Source organism: Euleptes europaea, chromosome 2 (assembly GCF_029931775.1).
Source record: "Euleptes europaea isolate rEulEur1 chromosome 2, rEulEur1.hap1, whole genome shotgun sequence".
NCBI classification, from domain to species: Eukaryota; Metazoa; Chordata; class Lepidosauria; order Squamata; family Sphaerodactylidae; genus Euleptes; species Euleptes europaea.
In genome coordinates, this window is record NC_079313.1 from 6215151 (window position 1) to 6236457 (window position 21307).

A 21307-nucleotide genomic window follows, 5' to 3' on the forward strand; every position below is an offset into this window, starting at 1 on the left:
ACAGTATCATTAAAGTAAAGGCATACCATTCCGTTCGTGAACTTTTATACAGAAATTGGAACATCAATCATGAACTTATATACAAGGTCTGGTGAGAGAGAAGCGTGGAGCCCGGAGCAGCGCGGTCTGTCAGGATTAACTGAACATGTATGTCCTTGGAGAACAGGAATGAGAATCAGTAAGACTTCTAAGGAAGCAGCTAAGATTCACCTGTGTATTTTAAAGTGACAGACTTCTGCAGAGGCAACGGTGAAACAAGGAAAAATCGGGAAACCTCGTCATTAATGTTATCTGATTTGTATAGAATTCATGACTGATGTTCCAATTGCTGTATAAAAGTTTGTGAATGGAACGGTATATCGTTAATGAATACATATAAAACAGTTCCATGTTTGCATGATGGTACTTTTTTTCTAGTTGTTTAGGGAGAGACGGGGAGACAGGGGGGAAAGAGAGAGAGAAAGAAAGAGAGAGAAAGAAACAAAGAGAAAGAACGAGAGAGAGAGAAATAAAAGAAAAAGAATGAGAGAAAGAGAGAAAAAGAAAGAAAAAGAGAAAGATTGAAAGAGAGAAAGAAAAAGAGAGAGAGAAAGAAAAAGAAAAAGAGAAAGAATGAGAGAAAGGGCTGGAATCCAGCATGGTTGTTTTGTGAAACCTCAGACAGAAGTAAAGGCCCTGGCAGTGAACTTCCGATCTCCATGGCTTCCATGACGATCGAATCAGGGAATGACCATGTGCTCCTCCATCCAGAAGTCCACCCTGTGTGTAAATGTGCTTTTCAGAAGGAGGGGAAAAACCTGGAACCCTGTCACAGCACACTCATCTCCTTCGAGTTCCACCCCTGCCCCATCCTTCTGACTGCTTTTCAGTTTGAAGCTGGCAGACAGGGAAGAATGCTTTAAGAGACATCTAAACCGTTCACCCTTTTACAAAAAAGAGCTCTTTCTTTTTCCAGCGACTGCAAGAGACGAGGCCAAGGCCGAGGACCGACGGGGAGTGCTACCCTTCCCCTACCCCACGTCGGTCTTCCATAGGATGCTCTCCCATCTCAGCAGGGAACGAACACGCCGCCGGAAAGCAACGACCACAGTCAGCCTGCCGCAGAGGGGCAACTTTATTTCGCAAAGCAACCAAAAGGGAAGCGTCCCGTCTCTCGACAGCGTGCAACATCTCAGAGAGTCTTGGTCACCTCTGAGCCGTAGTCTGCGGCAGGATGACGGGCGCGCAAGCGATGCCGGCAAAAGACTCCGGGAAGTGGAGGTCCCGCTCCCACTCGTCCGTCTCGGTGTTGTACACCTGGACGATGCTTGTGACGTTGTTGAGGTGCCAGTTGTAGCCCCCCACAATGTAGATCTTCTTCTCCAGCAGGCAACAGCCGGCTTCCGACTGCCCCGCCCGCATCGGGCTGACCGTGGTCCACTGATTGGTTTCGGGGACATAATATTCCACTGCCAGCACATCGAAGCAACGGTCCACGTGGTCCATGCGCCCTCCCAGGGCATATATCCTGCCATTGGCGCTCACCATGGCATGCAGGACCCGGGGCTCATTCATCGGGGTTTTGAACTCCCACTGATCGGCAGTGGGGTCGTAGCAATGCAACGCCTTTTTATCTTCCACCGATATCCCGTACCCACCCGATATATACAACTTGCCTCCCACCGTTGCCCCAGCGTGACCCCACGTCCTGCGCTTGAGGGAGCAAACATAGCTCCACTCATTGCTTTTGGGGCAATACTTCTCTACGGAAGCCAAACTCCCAGACCGGTTCCGGCCGCCCGTGGCATAGACCACGCCGTACAAGACGTTCAGTTGGAACTGGATCCGGCTCTCCTGCATGGCCTGGATACGCAGCCACTGATTCAGGTGAGGGTCGTAACGATAGCAGATGTCCACCGCCCCCTCGCCGCTCCGGTACTGCAGATGCTGCCCCCCGACCACATACACAAAATTATCCAGCACCGCCACACACGTGTGGCTGCTCCCCACCTCCATTTCCGTCAGCTCCTTGAACTGGCGCGTGCCACTGTCCGGCAAATAGTAGACTTTCCTGCTCACGGTCCGGTCGTTGTCCGTGTACGGAGTCCCGCCGAAAGTGATAAGGGAAAGGACGTCGGAGCGGATGGCAGTCCGGGGCGACTGCATCTCGTGCTGCCGGAAAGGCAAGATCTGGTAGTTGAAGGCTTCCAAGAGGTACTGGCGGCACAAGACGTCCTCCACCATGATGTCCAAGGTTTGGACGTTGTCCACCAGCTCAGACGATTTCATGAGCGGGAAGCGGATATGGCAGAGGACCTGGCTGGCGTTGCTGCGGCGCGACTGGTCGTACTGCAGCCAGCGGATGGCAGCCCGGAAGAGGTCGATCTCGCTGCAAGTCTTCAGCTTATTGCTCTGGAGGAAAAAGACGAGGCGCTCCAGAGGCAGGTGGAGGAAGTCTTCCTCCTCAGAGATCTGCAGGAAGTGCCGGAAAGTGAAAGCGTCCACCGACTCTTTCAAGGAGGCCAGGCTGAAGGTAGTGGCCATCTGCCCGATGTTGAGGCACGTCTCGACGCTCATGGCAGACTTCAAGAACTCCTCGCAGAGCTCCACCACGGGCACCATCTGCAGGAAGACGGCCGCCCCCAGCACGTCCTGGATGCAGTCGAGGTCGAGGGTCACTTCAGCACTGTACGCAAAATCAATGATGTGCTTCAGGCCCTTGGCAGACACGCCTTTCAATTCAATGACGTCTTGGGTGGCTTCTCGCATGCCGCCAGTGAACATTGCCCTGCGGGGGCAAACAGCACAAGAGGAAATAAGTCAGGTTCCCCACCCAGGGTCTGTAAAGGTAGTCCCCTGTGCAAGCACTGGGTCATTACTGACCCATTGGGTGACATCACATCCTGACGTTTCCAAGGCAGACTATGTTTATGGGGTGGTTTGCCATTGCCTTCCCCAGTCCTCTACGCTTTACCCCCAGCAAGCCGGGTGCTCATTTTACTGACCTGTAGGCAGACTTTGTTTATGGGGTGGTTTGCCATACCTATTCTCTCTAGTATCACAGGAGCATGCCTATCGTATTAGGTGCTGTGAAACACAGGCAGGATAATGCTGCTGCAGCTGTCGTGTTTGTGGGCTTCCTGGAGGCACCTGGTTGGCCGCTGTGTGAACAGACTGCTGGACTTGATGGGCCTTGGTCTGATCCAGCAGGGCTTTCCTTATGTCCCAGTTTGCTTCAACTTTTTGCCAGGACCCACTCGGCTCTGTCCATGGTCCTGACCCCTCGATGCCACCCTCAGCTCGCGATCTCGTTACATGCTCACAATAAGCTGGCCCTCAAACCCACCTATGGGCAGCTTTTTAAAGGTGGCTCCACTGGGGAGTCATTCCTCCCTGTCACCTCCAACACTCCTGTGTTTGGCAGGAGCACAGACAAGCGGATACCAGCAGCCTATGGAAGAGACCGCCGGGACACAGGCAGGGACCCGAGAGCCAGCCACAGACTAAAATGGATCGGCCCAGTCTGCTGGCAGAAGGAATGAGGCACAGCCTTGGCACATCTTTTCACCTCTTTCAATACACTGAGAGCCAGTGCGGTGTAGTGGTTAAGAGCGGTGAACTCTAATCTGGAGAACCGGGTTTGATTTCCCACTCCTCCACATGAGCAGCGGACTCTAATCTGGAGAACCAGGTCTGATTCCCCATTCCTTCACATGAGCAGTGGACTCTAATCTGGAGAACCAGGTCTGATTCCCCATTCCGCCACATGAGCAGCAGACTCTAATCTGGAGAACCGGGTCTGATTCCCCACTCCTCCACATGAGCAGCGGACTCTAATCTGGAGAACCGGGTTCGATTCCCCACTCCTCCACATGAGCAGCGGACTCTAATTTGGAGAACCGGGTCTGATTCCCCTCTCCTCCACATGAGCAGCAGACTCTAATCTGGAGAACAGGGTCTGATTCCCCACTCCTCCACATGAGCAGCGGACTCTAATCTGGAGAACCGGGTTCGATTCCCCACTCCTCCACATGAAGCTAGCTGGGTGACCTTGGGCTAGTCACAGTTCTCTCCAAGCGCTCTCAGCCCCACCTACCTCACAAGGTGTCTGTTGTGGGGAGGGGAAGGGAAGGTGATTGCAAGCTGCTTTGCGACTCCTTAACGTGTAGAGATAAGCGGGGCATTTGAGCCAAGAGGAAAGGCAGGGTACAAATATTTTAATGTAAATAAATGCGTCAGCAGTCAGCCACGACAGCCTCACCTGAAGTAGTCGCTGCAGGCGGCCAAAACCACCTTGTGAACCTGGAACACTTCATTGTTGATGGTCAGCATGACGTCCAGCAGCTGTGCCTGGGCACGGAGCGAGGCCAGGCCGTGCAGGAGAGTGGCGCTGTGGCCGGGGGCGGAGAAAGTACACTTCAAGGTGCTGCTCTTGTCTGCCATGCTGGAATGAGAAAGGGAGAGGGGAGTTGGAGGGACCCCGTCTGCCACCAGGCGGTTTTTTCCCGCCATCAAGTCACAGCTGACTGATGGTGACCTGGTAGGGTTTTCAAGGCAAGAGACATTCTGAGGTGGTTTGCCATTGCCTGCCTCCGCGGAACAACCCTGGGCTTCCTTGGCCGTCTCCCATCCAAGCACTAACCAGGGCCCAGCCTGCTTAGCTTGCACTTTCTGACAAGATCTGACTAGTCTGCGCTATCGAGGCCAGGGCAGAGACAAACAGAGGGGGTTTGCCATTGCCTGCCTCTGCGTAGCAACCCTGGGCTTCCTTGGCCGTCTCCCACCCAAGCACTAACCAGGGCCAACCCTGTTTAGCTTCCACGATCTGATGAGATCTGATTAGCCTGTGCTATTGAGGCCAAGGCAGAGACAAACAGAGGGGGTTTGCCATTGCCTGCCTCTGCGTAGCAACCCTGGGCTTCCTTGGTGGTCTCCCATCCAAGCACTAACCAGGGTCAACCCTGTTTAGCTTCCAAGATCTGAAAAGCTCAGGCTAGCCGGGACTATCGAGGTCAGGGCAGAGGCAAACAGAGGTGGTTTGCCATTGCCTGCCTCTGCGTAGCAACCCTGGGCTTCCTTGGTGGTCTCCCATCCAAGCACTAACCAGGGTCAACCCTGTTTAGCTTCCAAGATCTGACAAGCTCAGGCTAGCCGGGACTATCGAGGTCAGGGCAGAGGCAAACAGAGGTGGTTTGCCATTGCCTGCCTCTGCGTAGCAACCCTGGAATTCCTTGGCAGTCTCCCATCCCAAGTACTAACCAGGGCAGACCCTGCTTAGCTTCCAAGATCTGACAAGATTGGGCTGGCTTGGGCTATCGAGGTCAGGGCACCATGGGAGGGAGGGGCTGTGCTCTGCCAGCAACAGAGTTCCCCCCCCCACCCCCAAAAATGCAGTGCTTTCAATTACATACACAGGAATGAGCGCAAACCATATGCTTGAATGGGGGCCATTCAGCACCACTTTCGGGTGGGTGCTAAGCCCGTCCCCAGCTTAGGGGACCCCAGAAAAAAAAACACACACACACATCAGCTCCCTTCGGCATCACCCAGATCTCAGTTCTGCTCTTTGGTTAGGCCGGAGTTGAACGGGATGTCAAGGACATAAAAGAGCAGGAACACTTCATAAAGAGAGCGAGCGAGAGCGAAATGGTTTATATAAAACTCCCGCAATGCGCAGAACCCACACAAGCCGCTTCGGTATGACATTTCTTCTTCTTGTTGTTGTTATCTCCTCTCTTTTACGGTGAGTTCACCGGCTGTTGAGAGGGGAAGGAATGGCTTTTACTAGTCCACACTGCAAAACTGGGGAGAGAGAAGGGGGGGCACATTGGAATCCTGCAGTCCGAGGATGCCTTGCTGGAGCAGGGGGTGGGGGAACACAGACTCAAACCCAGGCCTATCACGGGGAAGTAGAAGAAGAAGAGGAGTTGGTTTTTATATGCCGACTGCTACCTCGCTCTTGTCACTCGGTTTAGTATATAGGCGCTAGGTGAAAATTAGTGCTCTGTGACTAATTTCTCTCCTGAAAAGTGCTCCTGGACTCCGAAAGTTTGGGAACCACTGGCCTAGAGCATCCCTGACAAGTGCTTGTCCAGCCTCTGCTTAAAGACTGCCAGCGAGGGGGAGCTCACCACCTCTCCAGGTAGCTGATTCCACTGTCGGACAACTCTTACCGTAAAATATTTTTCCTAATATCCAGCTGGTACCATTCTGCCTGCAATTTAAACCCATTATTGCGAGTCCTGTCCTCTGCTGCCAACAGGAACAGCTCCCTGCCCTCCTCTAAGGGACCAGAAACGGCCCTTTCTCAGTAGCGGAGCCTCGGCTGAACAGGAGTTTGCCGGCTGCCTCTTTTGATACCCTTTCAGAGCTGAGAGAGAACCGGACCGGGCTTTCCGTCCACAGGCGCTGGACGTTTTGTGCCATTTTACCATCTTGTAGCCTTCTAAACTGACTTTATCCTCAGGCACTCGAAGGAGAGCGTACGGGGAAGCGGCTGGTACGTTGCTGAGCGACGCTAACAAAATAATACCTGGCGTGACTGAGAGGCGCATTGGGGGCCATGGGTTGAAGAAATGCAAAGCAGAGGGAGGCTGAGAAATGCAAGGGGAGGCCGCCTGTCCCTTAGCCAGGGTTGTATCAGCCATTATGACAGCGCGGGTGTCAGGTTAGCTGGCAGGGCTGGGTCTTGGGGAATCAGCCCCCCCAGGTGGCTCCCTGCCTCTGTTCTTCCCCATAGCCACGTTTGGCATTTATAACAATTTATAATAATTCCATCCACTTATTTACTGCTTAAAAATTTAAGGAAGATATAGACAAGCTGGAAAGTATACAGAGGAGGGCGACAAAGATGGTCAGGGGTCTGGAAGAAAGGTTGAAGGAGCTGGGTATGTTTAGCCTGGAGAGAAGACAGAGGGGATATGATAACCATCTTCAAGTACTTGAAGGGCTGTCATAGAGAGGAGGGTGCCGAGTTGTTTTCTGTTGCCCCAGAAGGCCAGACCAGAACCAACACATTGAAATTAAATCAAAAGAATTTCCGTCTAGACATTAGGAAGAGTTTTCTAACAGTTAGAGGGGTTCCTCAGTGAAACAGGCTTCCTCGGGAGGTGGTGAGCTCTCCTTCCCTGGAGGTTTGTAAGCAGAGGCTAGATGGCCATCTGTCAGCAATGCTGATTCTTTGACCTTAGGCAGTTCATGAGAGGGAGGGCATCTTGGCCATCTTCTGGCGTGGAGTAGGGGTCACTGGGGTGTGTGTGGGGAAGGTAGTTGTGAATTTCCTGCATTGTGAAGGGTTGGACTAGATGACCCTGGTGGTCCCTTCCAACTCTATGATTCTATGGAGACCAACAGGTCACAAGCAAAAAGGAGAATAAAACACATATCAAACAACAAAATATCTAAAGTCATAATATAGCATTCATTTCAGTTATCACATTTTAAATAACTAAAAATATAGGTTAAAATTTTAACAAGATAACAGCATTAAACGCCCTAGACAAAAGTTTTGCAACCGCCAAGAATATGTTTGGATCAATATCTGCTAGTAACTGAACGACAAGCTCTTGCTTGGTATCGGGGCTCCATTTTTGAATATATCTATAGATCGGTTTCTCACGGGCCACGTTGTTCTTCTTACAACTGATGAAAAAATGCCAAATGGTGTCTCAGTCTCCTGAGTTACAATCGCAGAATCGACTTGAGGAGGGGATCGCTTGAAGTCTACCTGTTAGTTCCCCTAATGGCAAATCCTTTAACCTTGCCCAGGAGAATAATATTCTGCATTTGGGAACTGTTAAGAACTTACAATAGGCAGGTCGTGACTTCAGGACTGGGAGGCCATTTATAATAACAGGCCTTACAAGAGGTAGTGGGGTTGTTCCTAGAGATATTTATTTGCAAGAACGGCACTTGGTTTTTGAGCATTGAAAGCCGTTTGCATATCTCCTCTTGTAGAGCCTTGCAAGGTTGGGACGTGAACAGGATGCAATTCAACAAGGGTAAGTGCCAAGTTCTACATCTGGGTAACAGAAATTAAGGACATGCATACTGGATGGGGGATACACCTCTGGGCAGCCGTGTGTGTGGACAGGATCTTGGGGTACGGATGGACCGTAAGTTAAATATGAGCAGCCAGTGTGATGCAGTGACAAAAAAAGGTAATGCAATCTTGGGGTGCACCAACAGAGACATATCATCCAAACTGCAAAATGTCATAGTCCCTCTGTACTGTTCAGGCTGCTCCTGGAGTATTGTGTGCAGTTCTGGAGGCCTCAGTTCAAAAAGTATGCAGACAGAATGAAGCGGGTGCACAAGAGCGACGAGGATGATCAGGGGATCAGGGACCTGGAGAGCAAGCCCTATGAGGAAAGGCTGAGGGAGTTGGGAATGTCCAGTCTGGAGAAGAGGAGGTTGAGGGGGGACAGGATTGCTCTCTCTAAGTATTTGAAGGGCTGTCACTTAGAGGAGGGCAGGGAGCTGTTCCTGTTGGCAGCAGAGGGTAGGACTCGCAATAATGGGTTTAAATTGTGGACAGAAAGGTACTGGCTGGATATTAGGGAAACTTTTTTTACAGTAAGGGTTGATCGACAGTGAAATCAGCTTCCTAGGGAGGTGGTGAGCTCCCACTCACTGGCAGCCTATAAGCAGAGGCTGGACAAGCACTTCTCAGGGATGCTCCAGGCAGATCCTGCATTTAGCAGGGGGTTGGACTAGATGGCCTGTATGGCCCCTTCCAACTCTTATGATTCTATGATTCTCCCACCCCATTGTACATACAGCTGAGCAGTTCTTTCAGACTCCAGGGAGCGCATGGGTGGGCAAGATTTGAACTTCTGCCCCCGCGGCTCCTTAGCCACTGCTCCTGATCTTGTTGGGCACTTGCGCACACCCCAAAGAACCATTAGTTTTCCCACTAGATCCTCCCCAGTTTGCATTTCGGCAAGAATTGGCACCTGGTTGGGAGTTCCAAGGAGCACAGCGCTTTGAGTTAATTAGGGGGTCCTTAACTTAGCCTGCAAATGCCCTCTAGGCCACCAATATCTTTAGCACCCGGCCAAAAGCAAGGGACCTTTTGCTAAGCTACTCGGCTAAAAGAGAAGAAGAAGGAGGAGGAGGAGGAGGAGGAGTTGGTTTTTATATGCCAACTTTCTCCACCACTTAAGGGAGAATCAAAAAGGCTTACAATCGCCTTCCCTTCCCCTCTCCACAAAAGACACCCTGTGAGGTAGGTGGGGCTGAGAGAGCTCTAAGAGAGCTGTGACTAGCCCAATGTCACCCAGCTGACTTCATGTGTAGGTGTGGGGAAACCAACCCGGTTCTCCAGATTAGCCTCCGCCGCTCATGTGGAGGAGTGGGGAATCAAACCCAGTTCTCCAGATCAGAGCCCACTGCTCCAAACCACCCGTTAACCACTACACCACGCTGGCTATCTCAGGCCTTTACGATGTCCCCCTCCATCGCCTCTCCTGGGCACAGGACTCTCATGGCAAAAGCTAGCCGGACCGGCTCCGCATGTATTCCCGTCCGGATCTCCCTTTGACAGAAGCGACGAGAGACCTTAAAACAGCAAAACAGGACTCTCATGTTTACACCTTTGCACACTGATCGGAAAACGAAGAAAGGGGCGTTCAGCGTCCTTGCAAGGTAACGTTTTGCTCGTCACGCTGCTCAGTTAACACACCAGAGGCGCAATGCCAGTTTCTAAAACGGCAATTGGGACACTTAAAAACAACAACAAATCTAACCTAAAACAACAACAACAACAACAACAACAACGAGATAAGAAAGCCAGGTTTTGACAGATAAATCCAAGGTAACCATGGTTATTGTAACATTACAGATTTTTGCACTTCACTGTTGTACGCCCATGCAAAAAGCAAGACCTTGAGGCCTCATTTCAGGGGAGGGGGAGGACACTCCGCAAATGCGAGGATCTCGGTGAGGATCTCGGTGGATCTCAGTGGGTTCTGCACCCAGGAATGGGCTGGCCAGTCGTGTGCGGTCTCCTTTGGTGGTTACTCCAAGATGCCAGCGTGGTGTAGTGGTTAAGAGCGGTGGACCCTAATCTGGAGAACCGGGTTCGATTCCCCACTCCTCCACATGAGTGGCAGACCCTAATCTGGAGAACCGGGTTTGATTTCCAATTCTTCCACATGGGCAGCGGATTCTAATCCGGTGGACTAGGTTGGTTCCCCCCCTCTCCACATGAAGCCTGCTGGGTGACCTAGGGTAAAAATGTAAGAGGGGTGTGTGTGTTGGGGAGGGGCTGTGGCTCAGTGGCAGAGCATCTGCTTGGCATGCAGAAGGTCCCAGGTTCAATCCCCGGCACCTCCAGTTAAAGGGGCTAGGCAGGTAGGTGATGTGAAAGACCCCTGCCTGAGACCCTGGAGAGCTGCTGCCGGTCTGAGTAGACAGTACTGACTTTGATGGACCAAGGGTCTGATTCAGTAGAAGGCAGCTTCATGTGTGTATGTATTCTGTAGTCTATATATCTCAACCCAACCAGATCCCGGGATAGGATGGCAACAATGAAGACTAAATAATTAAGTCTTAATCTGCAGGTTCAATTTTCCAAGTTTTCCTTGGGGGTGGGGAAAGCGTTTGTGTTTATGCGCGAACGCTTTCCTTTGCTCAGAAGTCACTGGCTAGAAATCAATTAGCACACACTTTAGCACATGGCTTCTTTCCCAAAGCAGCAACCCAGAGCTGGCTTATCCAACAGAAAAGGAATATTTGCCTCCCGACAGACAACAAGGGGAACTCCTGCCAAACCAGATAAGATTTTTTTCCACGAGGATTCAGCCCGTTCTAGAGAGAAAGGGGGCAGCGAAAGGATAATCCTACATTAAGGATCAGAAGCAAAAACCCCGGCCAGACGTGCATGAGAGATTACAAATTATTTGAAAGCAGTATCTGTGCAGGAATTATGTCAAGGATTAAGAAGGGGTGAGGGGACTGGGCGAGGGGGTGGAGGCTATGGGATGGCAACTGAGGGGCGGGCACCAAGAAAATAGGGACGGAAAGGGCAGGGAACACAATAGGCAACATCATTCTCCTCTCCTCCTTGTGATCCTCACAACAAACCTGCAAAGCAGGCCAGGCTGAGATTGACCACCAGGGATTTGAACCTTGTGTGTCCCAGATCTACTGTGACACCCTTAACCGACTATACCATACTAGATTAACCATTATGGCCAAAAGAGGGGCAAATAAATAACTGACACCCCTCGGCCAAGGGGCAGACGGCCTTATGTCAGAAATGTCTGAGCAAAGGATGCCCTTGTACAAGGGACACTTACCTGGGAGTAAAACCCACTGAAGTCAGTGGGAGTTACCTCTGAGTAAACCTGAACAGGATTGGAGAGCTCAAGTAAAAAGTAAATTAGAACGATAAAAAAAATTAGAAATTAATTTGGAGACCCCAAGGAAAAGGTAAGTTTTCACCTCCCTTTGGGGAAAAAAGAAGGAACCGGCTTGCTGAATGTGACAGTGATAAAGTTTATTGTCTGCGGCCGAAGGCCATCACAATCCACCATACAAAACGTTAAAAAAAACATAAAATATCATAAAATAACATTAAAATAACTTTAAAACAGTCTGACCCACAAGAAACTAGTATTTAAATATGTTACACTCCCTGATTAGAGGCTTGCTGAGTGGAGTGGAGTGGAGTGCCAAAGAGCAGGGGGCCACTCCAGAAAAGCCCCCGTCCTATGTCAAAACCAAAAATACAAACAAAAAAGGAAGAAAGCTAGAAACACAGACCTGGCGGGGGGGGGGGGATGCTTTAGAAAGAAAATCTCCTAGCATCCACAACAGACACTGCCCCAGAGCAGGACTTTACAGACAGATCTTAATTGGATCCCGTCAGGTTTCCACACTCCACCCTAGCCTTCCAAATAAGACCGCAGTGGTTAACACGCCTGTCAAAAAGATCTGGCGGCCAACCCACCTACGTGCACCTGTTAAGAGCAAACACGTGGCGCCAATTCTGTTCCAGTTTTAGAAACCCGGGTCATCGGGAGGCTTCTCTGTTCACCATAGGGGACCAGAGCCCAACTTGGCTTCTGATTGCCCCCTTCTGATCCCACGAAGACCTCTCCTCACCCAGGAGACCTCTTTTCTCCCTGCATTTCCCTGCTTCTTATCCCTACCTCTCCAAAGCTAACTTGGTGCCGAAGGACACGTACCCCTTTTCTCCGGCGAGAAACATTTCTGCCCGCGGAGGTCCTACTTTTACAAGTTTTAAATTGGGCCTACAGCGTTTCGGTTAAGCAAGGGTTTTTTCGGCTGCAGCTTTCCTCGTTCCAATCGTCCTACTGCTTGGGTTGCTTTTGCCTTTGGGGGGGATTATTTTAAAGAATACAAACCCCTGGGTTACAGATGCCATCTACCACCTTCAAGGATGGCAAAGATCTATAAGACAGATACCAGCAGATGTTGGTTCCGTAAATGAAGACAATGCAGATTTTTTTCATACGTGATGGGGTTGCATAAGGCCATCAGTCTTTTGGAAACAGGTTGTAAAAATTATGTCAGTCGGGTGGAGGAAACAAATTCCATTTAAGCCAGAAACCTTACCGTTGAACTGTCTTCCCGAAATACCGAGAGACCAACGGATAGTAGCATTACATATGTTAACTGCAGCTAGAGAGCCAGCGTGGTGTAGTGGTTAAGAGTGGTGGTTTGGAGCGGTGGAGTCTGATCTGGAGAACTGGGTTTGATTCCCCACTCCTCCACATGAAGCCAGCTGGGTGACCTTGGGCTAGTCACACTTTCTCAGCCTCACCTACCTCACAGGGTGTCTGTTGTAGGGAGGGGGAGGGAAGGCGATTGTAAGCCAGTTTGATTCTCCCTGAAGTGGTAGAGAAAGTCGGCATATAAAAACCAACTCTTCTTCTGCCTCTTCTAGAATGGTCTTTGCTAGGCCAGAACCAGAAATCCTCCCCTAAGATACGTGATTGGTTTTCAAAAATAAAGAAGTGTATATTTTAGTGAAGCTAACCGCTTACCAAAAAAATGATATTAATAGTTTGGACCAGTTACGGACAAGAACTATTTCAAAGAATGGAAATGTCCATTTTATAATAAGATATAGGGGGTTACCGCACTTTGTATACCCAGCGATGTATTAAGAGTTTGAAAATGTTATAAAAAACATCGCTTTAAAAGGGTTTTTGGATACTACGGCTTATACCGGTAAATGGTTGGAAAACGTCTTCACAGCTAAAGAGGCCAAACAAAGTGCGAACAGTATTTTTTATAACGTTTTCAAACTCTTTACATCGGTGGGAATACATAGAAAGTGTGAACAGTATTTTTAAAAACGTTTTCAAACTCTTAATACATCGCTGGGAATACAAGTGCGGTAACCCCCATAGTTTTGGTTAAGCGAGAGGAGGCTATGGATGCAGAGTTGTAAAGTATTTTATGTGACTTTATGTGATTATGTCACTTTGTTTTTACCTGATGTATATATTTACTGTTGATTGTCCATTTTTATTAATAAAACTTTTTTAAAAGACTACAAATCCCCTGTGAATTACCATAATCTGATTCTATCACAAGCAGTTTATTACATTTATTTCCTTCATTTAAAAACTCCCCCCTAATGATGTAATATCGTTCTCCTCTCCTCCCTGTGACCTGGGTGTCCCAGATCTAGTGTGACACCCTTAACCGCTATACCATACTAACTGAACCATTAAGGCCAAAGGGGGAGGGCAAATAAATAACTGAAACCCCCCAGCCAAGGGGCAGACGGCAGTCTGATGTCGAAAATGTCTGAGCAAAGGATGCCCTTGTACAAAGGACACTTACCTGGGAGTAAAACCCACTGAAGTCAGTGGAAGATACCTCTGAGTAAACATGCACAAGATTGGAGAACTCAAGTAAAAAGTAAATTAGAAAGGCAAAGGAAATTAGAAATGAATTTAGAGACCCCAATGAAAAAAAACAGATGTGGATAAGACGTACGCTACTTTTAAATATTATTAAAATAAAATATTACATTATTAATATCTTTAAAACATTCAAACATATGAATGCACCTTTCTCTTCTTGTCTCATAGTGGATGGCAGAATATGATAAATGCAAAACCTTCAACAGAGAAAGCGAAGCAGAGAAAATAAAAGTCCAAAATTGAGGGAAGGGGTACCAAAGGAACGCAAGGAGATAGGAAAGAGACTGTGGGGGTGGGGAGGAAATTGGAGCCCGATGGAGGAGAATCAGACACAGTGGACTGCAGGACAGTCGACCCCCCCATCTCACTCCCCCCTCCCCCAAACTAAGCCCCAGCAGTCTTATCATTTTCTGTGGGGCTAAAGATCTAAACCCAGGACTGGAAACATGTTAGGGGATGAAGCATTGGGGGCAGGGGGAGGGACCAGCACAGGGGGCTCAATTATGGGGGGAGGGAAGAAAAAATGAGCGAGAGAACTAGTGAAGGGGGGGTCAGATCAGGTGATGGGGGTTAATATTACAATGGAGAGGGTGGGGAGACAAGAAGAATAACCATAGAGGGAAAGGGCAGCTTGCTGGGGTTAGGCAGGAGAGGAGGGAAGCTTAGAAGTGGGGCAGCTACGAGGGGGGGGATACATCCCCCCAGGGGGCAGATAGGAGGAAGTGGGATGGATATTTGGAAGGGGGTGTCAGCATAGGAGGCTGGAGGGGGGCAAATTAGAAAGGTATGGAGGAGACAAGGATAGGTGGGGGGAGACAGTATGGGGGGCTGGAAAGAGGAGCTGGGGGAATATGGGAGACAATATGGGAGGTCTGGAAAGAGAAATGGTCAATGCTAGGGGGGCTTAGCAGAGGAGGAGAGCTGTGGGGAAGATCGGCTGGGGGCAGAGGAGTGACGGGGCAAATTAGAAAGGGGGCAGATAGGAGGGAGTGGGATGGCTATTTGGAGGGGGTGTCATTATGGGAGGCTGGAGTGGGGCAAATTAGAAAGGGGTGGGGGAGACAAGGGTGGGTGGGGGCGGAGACAGGATGGGGGGCTGGAAAGAGGGGCTGGGGCAATGTGGGAGACAGTTTGGGGGGGCTGGAGGGGGGCAAATTAGAAAGGAATGGAGATGAGGATGGGGGAGACAAGATGGGGGGCTGGAAAGAGGGGCTGGGGCAATGTGGGAGACAGTTTGGGGGGGCTGGAGGGGGGCAAATTAGACAAGAATGGAGATGAGGATGGGGGAGACAGAGGGGGGGCTGGAAAGAGGGGCTGGGGCAATGTGGGAGACAGTTTGGGGGGCTGGAGGGGGGCAAATAAGAAAGGAATGGAGATGAGGATGGGGGAGACAAGATGGGGGGCTGGAAAGAGGGGCTGGGGCAATGTGGGAGACAGTTTGGGGGGCTGGAGGGGGGCAAATTAGAAAGGAGAGGGGATGAGGATGGGGAGACAGTGGGGGGGCTGGAAAGAGGGGCTGGGGCAATGTGGGAGACAATTTGGGGGACTGGAGGGGGCAAATTAGAAAGGAGTGGGGATGAGGATGGGGGGGAGAGAGGATGGGGGCTGGAAAAAGGGGCTGGGGCAATGTGGGAGACAGTTTGGGGGGCTGGAGGGGGGCAAATTAGAAAGGAGTGGGGATGAGGATGGGGGGGCTGGAAAGAGCCAGGGGGGCAATGCTTGGGGGGGGGGCTCAGCAGAAGAGGGGGGTCCTGGGGAAGGTGGGCTGGGGGGGCAGAGGGGGGGCCTGGGGGGCAAAGGAGAGGGGGGGCCCAGGGCAGGGACCCCGGGTGGGGGGGGCGCCTTGCTCCCTCCCTCCCTCCCCTGGGGGGCGGCGTGGGCGGGGCCCCCTCCCCAGCCGGCCCCCCCGGTGTGGGGCGGGGCCGTGGGGCCGCCGTGGGGCTCACCTGGCGCTGCTGCCGGGCGTGGGGGGCGGCTCGGCGGCGAAGGCTTCGGCCCCGCCGGACTCCGCCATCTTCCCTCGGCGGGCCTGGCTGGGCCGAGGCCGGGCGGGAGGAGGAGGAAATCGAGGCCGGGGAGGAGCGGGGGGCGGCGGGCCGGCCTCCTCCTCCGCCCCCCCCCGGCAAGGGGAGGGTCCGGGCCCCACAACAGGGGTCTCTTTTGGAGGGGGGGCCCCTCTGGTCCCGCAGCCCCCATTCATTGGGGGGGGGGCTTTGTGGGGGGGCTTCATCAGTCCCCCCCCAAGGGAAAATTGGCCAGGGATCCTGGAGGGGCTGCCCCCCATCTAGGGGGTCACTGGGTGTGTGTGTGGGGGGGAGGTAGTTGTGAGTTCCCCGCATTGCGCAGGGGGTTGGACTAGATGACCTCGGTGGTCCCTTCCAAGCTCTGTGGTTCTATTATTCCCCCCTCCCTATAATGAGGGTTGCCAACCTCCAGGTGTGGGGGGCTTGCTGGTCCCCCCAACCCAGAATTGCAACTGATCTCCAGACTACATAAATTGCTTATTTGTGTGTGTGTGTGTGTGTGTGTGTGTGTGTGTGTGTATATATGTATGTATGTATGTGTATGTATATATATATATATATGTGTGTGTGTGTGTGTGTGTGTGTGTGTATATATATATATATATATATATATATATATATATATATATATAATACACATACATACACATATATTTGTTTTTATTGTTTTTAATTGCTTAAATTGCTTATTTGTCTATTGAAGGCTTTTTATTCCACTTCTCCTGAATAAAAACGGCAGTGTTGCAAAGTAGACTGCACGGCATTAGGCCCTACCATTAGGGTTGCCAGCCTCCAGGTGGGAGCTGGAGACACACACACACCCTGAATTGTAACTGGCCTCCAGACTCCATGAATTGCTTATTTGTCTATTGAAGGCTTTTTATTCCACTTCTGAATAAAAGCGGCTGTTTTGCAAGGTAGACTGCACGGTATTAGGCCCTACCATTAGGGTTGCCAGCCTCCAGGTGGGAGCTGGAGACTTACACACACCCTGAATTGTAACTGGCCTCCAGACTCCATGAATTGCTTATTTGTCTATTGAAGGCTTTTTATTCCACTTCTCCTGAATAAAAACGGCTGTTTTGCAAGGCAGACTGCACGGCATGATGCCCTACCAATAGGGTTGCCAACCTCCAGGTGGGTCATCAAAACAATTCACAGTGCGATGCTAATAGGCTATGCAAAAACAATCCACACGAGGCTCAGTTCTATACATATGTTCAAAAGGAGATAGTCAATACAAAACGTGGTGCAAGCAATATCTATAGGTGAGCAACAGTCAAACAAGAGAACATTATACAAAAATGCCAAAAGACAAGTCAAAGAACAATATATACAACAACTCTATGTCTAATGTTTCTCTTTGGGTCTTAAAGACTTTCCAGTACAATTTCAGTCTTTGTAAGAGCTGGTCCCAAAGGTAGAAAGAATTCCTACAGATTTTCCAAGAGGTCAAGTGGGGAATCAGACTTTTATATCCACTGGCTATATACTGCAGGTGTTTCAAAAGGAGACCAAGCTGGCACTTATAGTAGAATGGAAACGTCTTCCAGGTAATAGACGCTTTCACCAATGATGACTTCTTCAGCCTTGTTGTTTTCTTAATGCTACATAGTAGTCTCCTTTTGAATATATGTATAGAACTGAGCCTTGTGTGGATTGTTTTTGCATAACCCCCAGGTGGGGGGCTTCCTGGACACCCCCCCCCACGGAATTGCAACTGATCTCCAGACTGCATGAATTGCTTATTAGTTTATTGAAGGCATTTGTTCCACGCCTCCTGAATAAAACGACTGTTTTGCAAGAGGGACTACATGGCATGATGCCCTACCAATAGGGTTGCTAGCCTCCAGTTGGTCAAACAAAATAGTCACTGTAAGGTATGTGTGTGTAAAGTGGCCTCAAGACGCAGCCGACTTATGGCGACCCCTTTTTGGGGGGGTTTCATGGCAAGAGACTAACACAGGTCGTTTGCCAGTGCCTTCCTCTGCACAGCAACCCTGGTATTCCTTGGTGGTCTCCTATCCAAATACTAACCAGGGCTGACCGCTGTAAGGTATAGGTGAAGGTAAAGACCAGCACTCAGCTCTCTCTATATGTATATTTACACAATAGTGAAATATAAGAAAAACAGTGCAGTCATAAAGACATACACAATACCATAGAGTCGTGAGTGACAACATCCAAACGAGGAGAGAACAGAAATATATACACAAAGGAAAGCTGCTATACAATATCCAAAAATTCACTATCACAAAGAGTCCATAGTATATTTCCAAAAGTCAAGCAGACTTTCCTTTAACCAGGAAGAGTATAAAGCGTCCGTCCAACATGGACGGACACTTTATACTCTTCCTGGTTAAAGGAACGTCTTCTTGACTTGGAAATATACTATGGACTCTTTGTGATAGTGAATTTTTGGATATTGTATAGCAGCTTTCCTTTGTGTATATATTTCTGTTCTCTCCTCGTTTGGATGTTGTCACTCACGACTCTATGGTATTTTGGATGTTGTCACTCACGACTCTATGGTATTGTGTATGTATTTATGATTGCACTTTTCTTTCCAGCGTATTTTTTTAAATCACCCCTCTTCTTCCCTCCATTTGGACTTCGTCTGGGTCTGCCAATGGCTCCGCCTCGTGGCTGCATCCACCACCCAGTGTCCGAATTCCAAAGGTGCCTACAGGCTTTGAAAGGTTGGGGACGGGTCTTCTGATTTGTGTATCGTCTTACTCAAGGGCAAAATTGCCCTCACCGATAAGCAGGGTCTTTTCAGCGACAGCCCCCTCGAGTTATGGGACGCTCTCCTACAGACTACTACTTCCGCTCCCTCCCCGCTGTCCTATTGAGGACAAATAAAAACTTTTACAATTAATCTTTTACTGCGTCTTCATTTTACTTTGTGTTGTATTCTCCCACACAGCGTTCTATTGCATTTATGGCATTCTTCCCCCTCTTCGTCCTCTACTGCTGGGATATTATAAATGAAGGGCGCTGTCAATTTTAATCGATGTTTATATACTGTATTGGTTTTAATTGTACGACAGTGTTGTAAGCCACCCTGAGCCTGACTTGTCAGGATATAATGCCCAGAAATCTAAATCATCATCATCATCATCATCATAGTTGTGGTGGTGGTGATTGTTGTTGTTAATTGTGTAAATTGCTCTGGGACTTTTCCATCACACATCAGAAACACTTTAAATGAAATTAAAATAAAAGGTTAAAATAAAATGGAATAAAGGGTTCACCTTACTGGGAAACCCAGATTTACGGATCCCTTTAAGTGTAGCTGGTCCTTGTGAAACCCTATTTTTGTCTGAAATGGAGATCTTATTTGCCCTTATGGAAAGAATCTTCCTTATGCAGAAGGTCCCAGGTTCAATCCCTAGCATCTCCAGTCAAAGGGACTAGGCGAGTAGGTGATGGGAAAGACCCCTGCCTGAGACCCTGGAGAGCCATGGAGAGGGGCCGTGGCTCAGTGGTAGAGCATCTGCTTGGCACGCAGAAGGTCCCAGGTTCAATCCCCGGCATCTCCAGTTAAAGGGACCAGGCAGTAGGTGATGTGAGAGACCCCTGTCTGAGACTCGAGAGCCACAGAGAGGGGCTGTGGCTCAGAGGTAAAGCATCTGCTTGGCATGCAGAAGGTCCCAGGTTCAATGTCCAGTTAAAGGGACCAGGCAGGTAGGGGCTCTCTGCCTGAGACCCTGGAGAGCCGCTGCTGGTCTGAGTAGACAATAGAGACTTTGATGGACGAAGGGTCTGATTCAGTAGAAGGCAGCTGCGTGTGTGCGTGTGTGTGTGTGTTTGTGAATTGGACCGGGACTGTTGAGGGAAGAGATCTTGGGGTTGTAGTGGATAGCTGTGGGGAGGGGAATGTTAGTTTAGGTGTGTGAAACAGGCAAATCCCATGCCAGGGGTGCTTAGGAAAGGGACTGCAAACAAAACAGCCGGTGTCATAATGCTCCCGCATCGGTCAAAGGTTGGAATCCTGTGTACAGTTCTGGGGTGGGGAAGGCGGACAGAGAGGACTTTGTCTCCCTCTCCCAGAGCGCTAGAGCTGGAGGTGGTGGACTGACACACATGCTGGCCATAATTAGACAAGGAATAGAGAATAAGACTGCTGTTATCATACTGCCCTTGTACAACTCTCTGGTGAGACCACACTTGGAATATATGTGTACAGTTCTGGTCACCACACCTAAGAAAGGATATTGCAGAGCTTGAGAAGGTGCAGAAAAGAGCAACCAAAATGATCAGGGGGGCTAGAGCAACTGCCTTGTGAGGAGCAGTTAAAACGCTTAGGGCTGTTTAGCCTGGAAAGAAGGCGGCTAAGGGGAGACATGATAGAGGTCTATAAAATTATGCATGGTATGGAGAAAGTGGACAGGGAGAAGCTTTTCTCCCTCTCTCCTAATACCGGAACGCGAGGTCATCTGCTAAAGCCGGAGGATGAGAGGTTCAAAACAGATAAAAGGAAGTACTTCTTCACACAAGGTATAGTTAAATTGTGGAACTCCCTGCCCCAGGATGTGGTGATGGCTGCCAACTTGGGAGGTTTTGAGAGGGAAGCGGACATATTCATGGAGGAGAGGGCTATCCATGGGCACTAGTCAAAATGGATACTAGTCATAATGAGTGCAGGGTTGCCCTGTCCCCCTTCGCCACCGATGGGAAGTATTTGGGGTGGAGCCTGAGGAGGGCGGGGTTTGGGGAGGGACTTCAATGCTATAGAGTCCAATTGCCAAAGCGGCCATTTTCTCCAGGGGAACTGATCTCTTTCGGCGGGAGATCAGTTGTAACAGCAGGAGATCTCCAGCTAGTACCTGGAGGTTGGCAACCCTAATTACTATTGCCATCATTGTCAATATTCACAATATTCATTCACAACAACCCCTAAACGTGTTCTTCTGCCTCCAAAGAGCCCCCAGGATTGCTCCTTTCGCAAAACCACTGTTGTTTTCCTCGCATCCTGCCCTGCGTGGGTTTGTGGCCTGATCATTACGCAAACCAGGATTCTTGCGAGATAATCCAATTCCTCCCACAGATGGTAGGCATTTGTGAAGCATGCCGTGTGCCAATGATGCTACAACAGGATCCAGGATGTGGAAGGCGGTGCCTTGGCGTGATGGAGACGCATGCACAAGGGCAGAAAGGAAAAGTGCTCGGGACCTGTAGCGCTAGGGGAACGAATCCAGAAGTCACCCTCTTTATCAATCGTCAGGCAGGGGCAGCCCAAATATTTTTGGTCACCCGGGGTGAACGATTGTTGCCAACCCCGCATGCACACGCCACAGGAGAGCTGCTGTCCCTTGTCCTCCCCTCTGCGCTGCGGGGAAGCTGCCCCTGCTCCCCCCAACTTGGGTTGCCAGCTCCAGGTTGGGAAATACCTGGAGA

General features: G+C 50.0%; 2 protein-coding genes across 2 annotated transcripts in view; both read right to left on the reverse strand.

Annotated features, from left to right (window-relative positions):
* UPF1 (UPF1 RNA helicase and ATPase) overlaps positions 1-21307 on the reverse strand; it is a 309167-nt gene that overhangs the window by 196889 nt on the left and 90971 nt on the right. The gene's annotated exons all lie outside the window — the stretch shown is intronic.
* On the reverse strand, positions 1170-4422 carry KLHL26 (kelch like family member 26). The gene is made up of 2 exons (XM_056844525.1): positions 4241-4422; positions 1170-2767 (listed from the first exon to the last, which is right to left on the reverse strand). The coding sequence occupies exons 1-2, from the start codon at positions 4420-4422 to the stop codon at positions 1186-1188; spliced, it is 1764 nt and encodes a 587-aa protein (XP_056700503.1). The 3' UTR covers positions 1170-1185.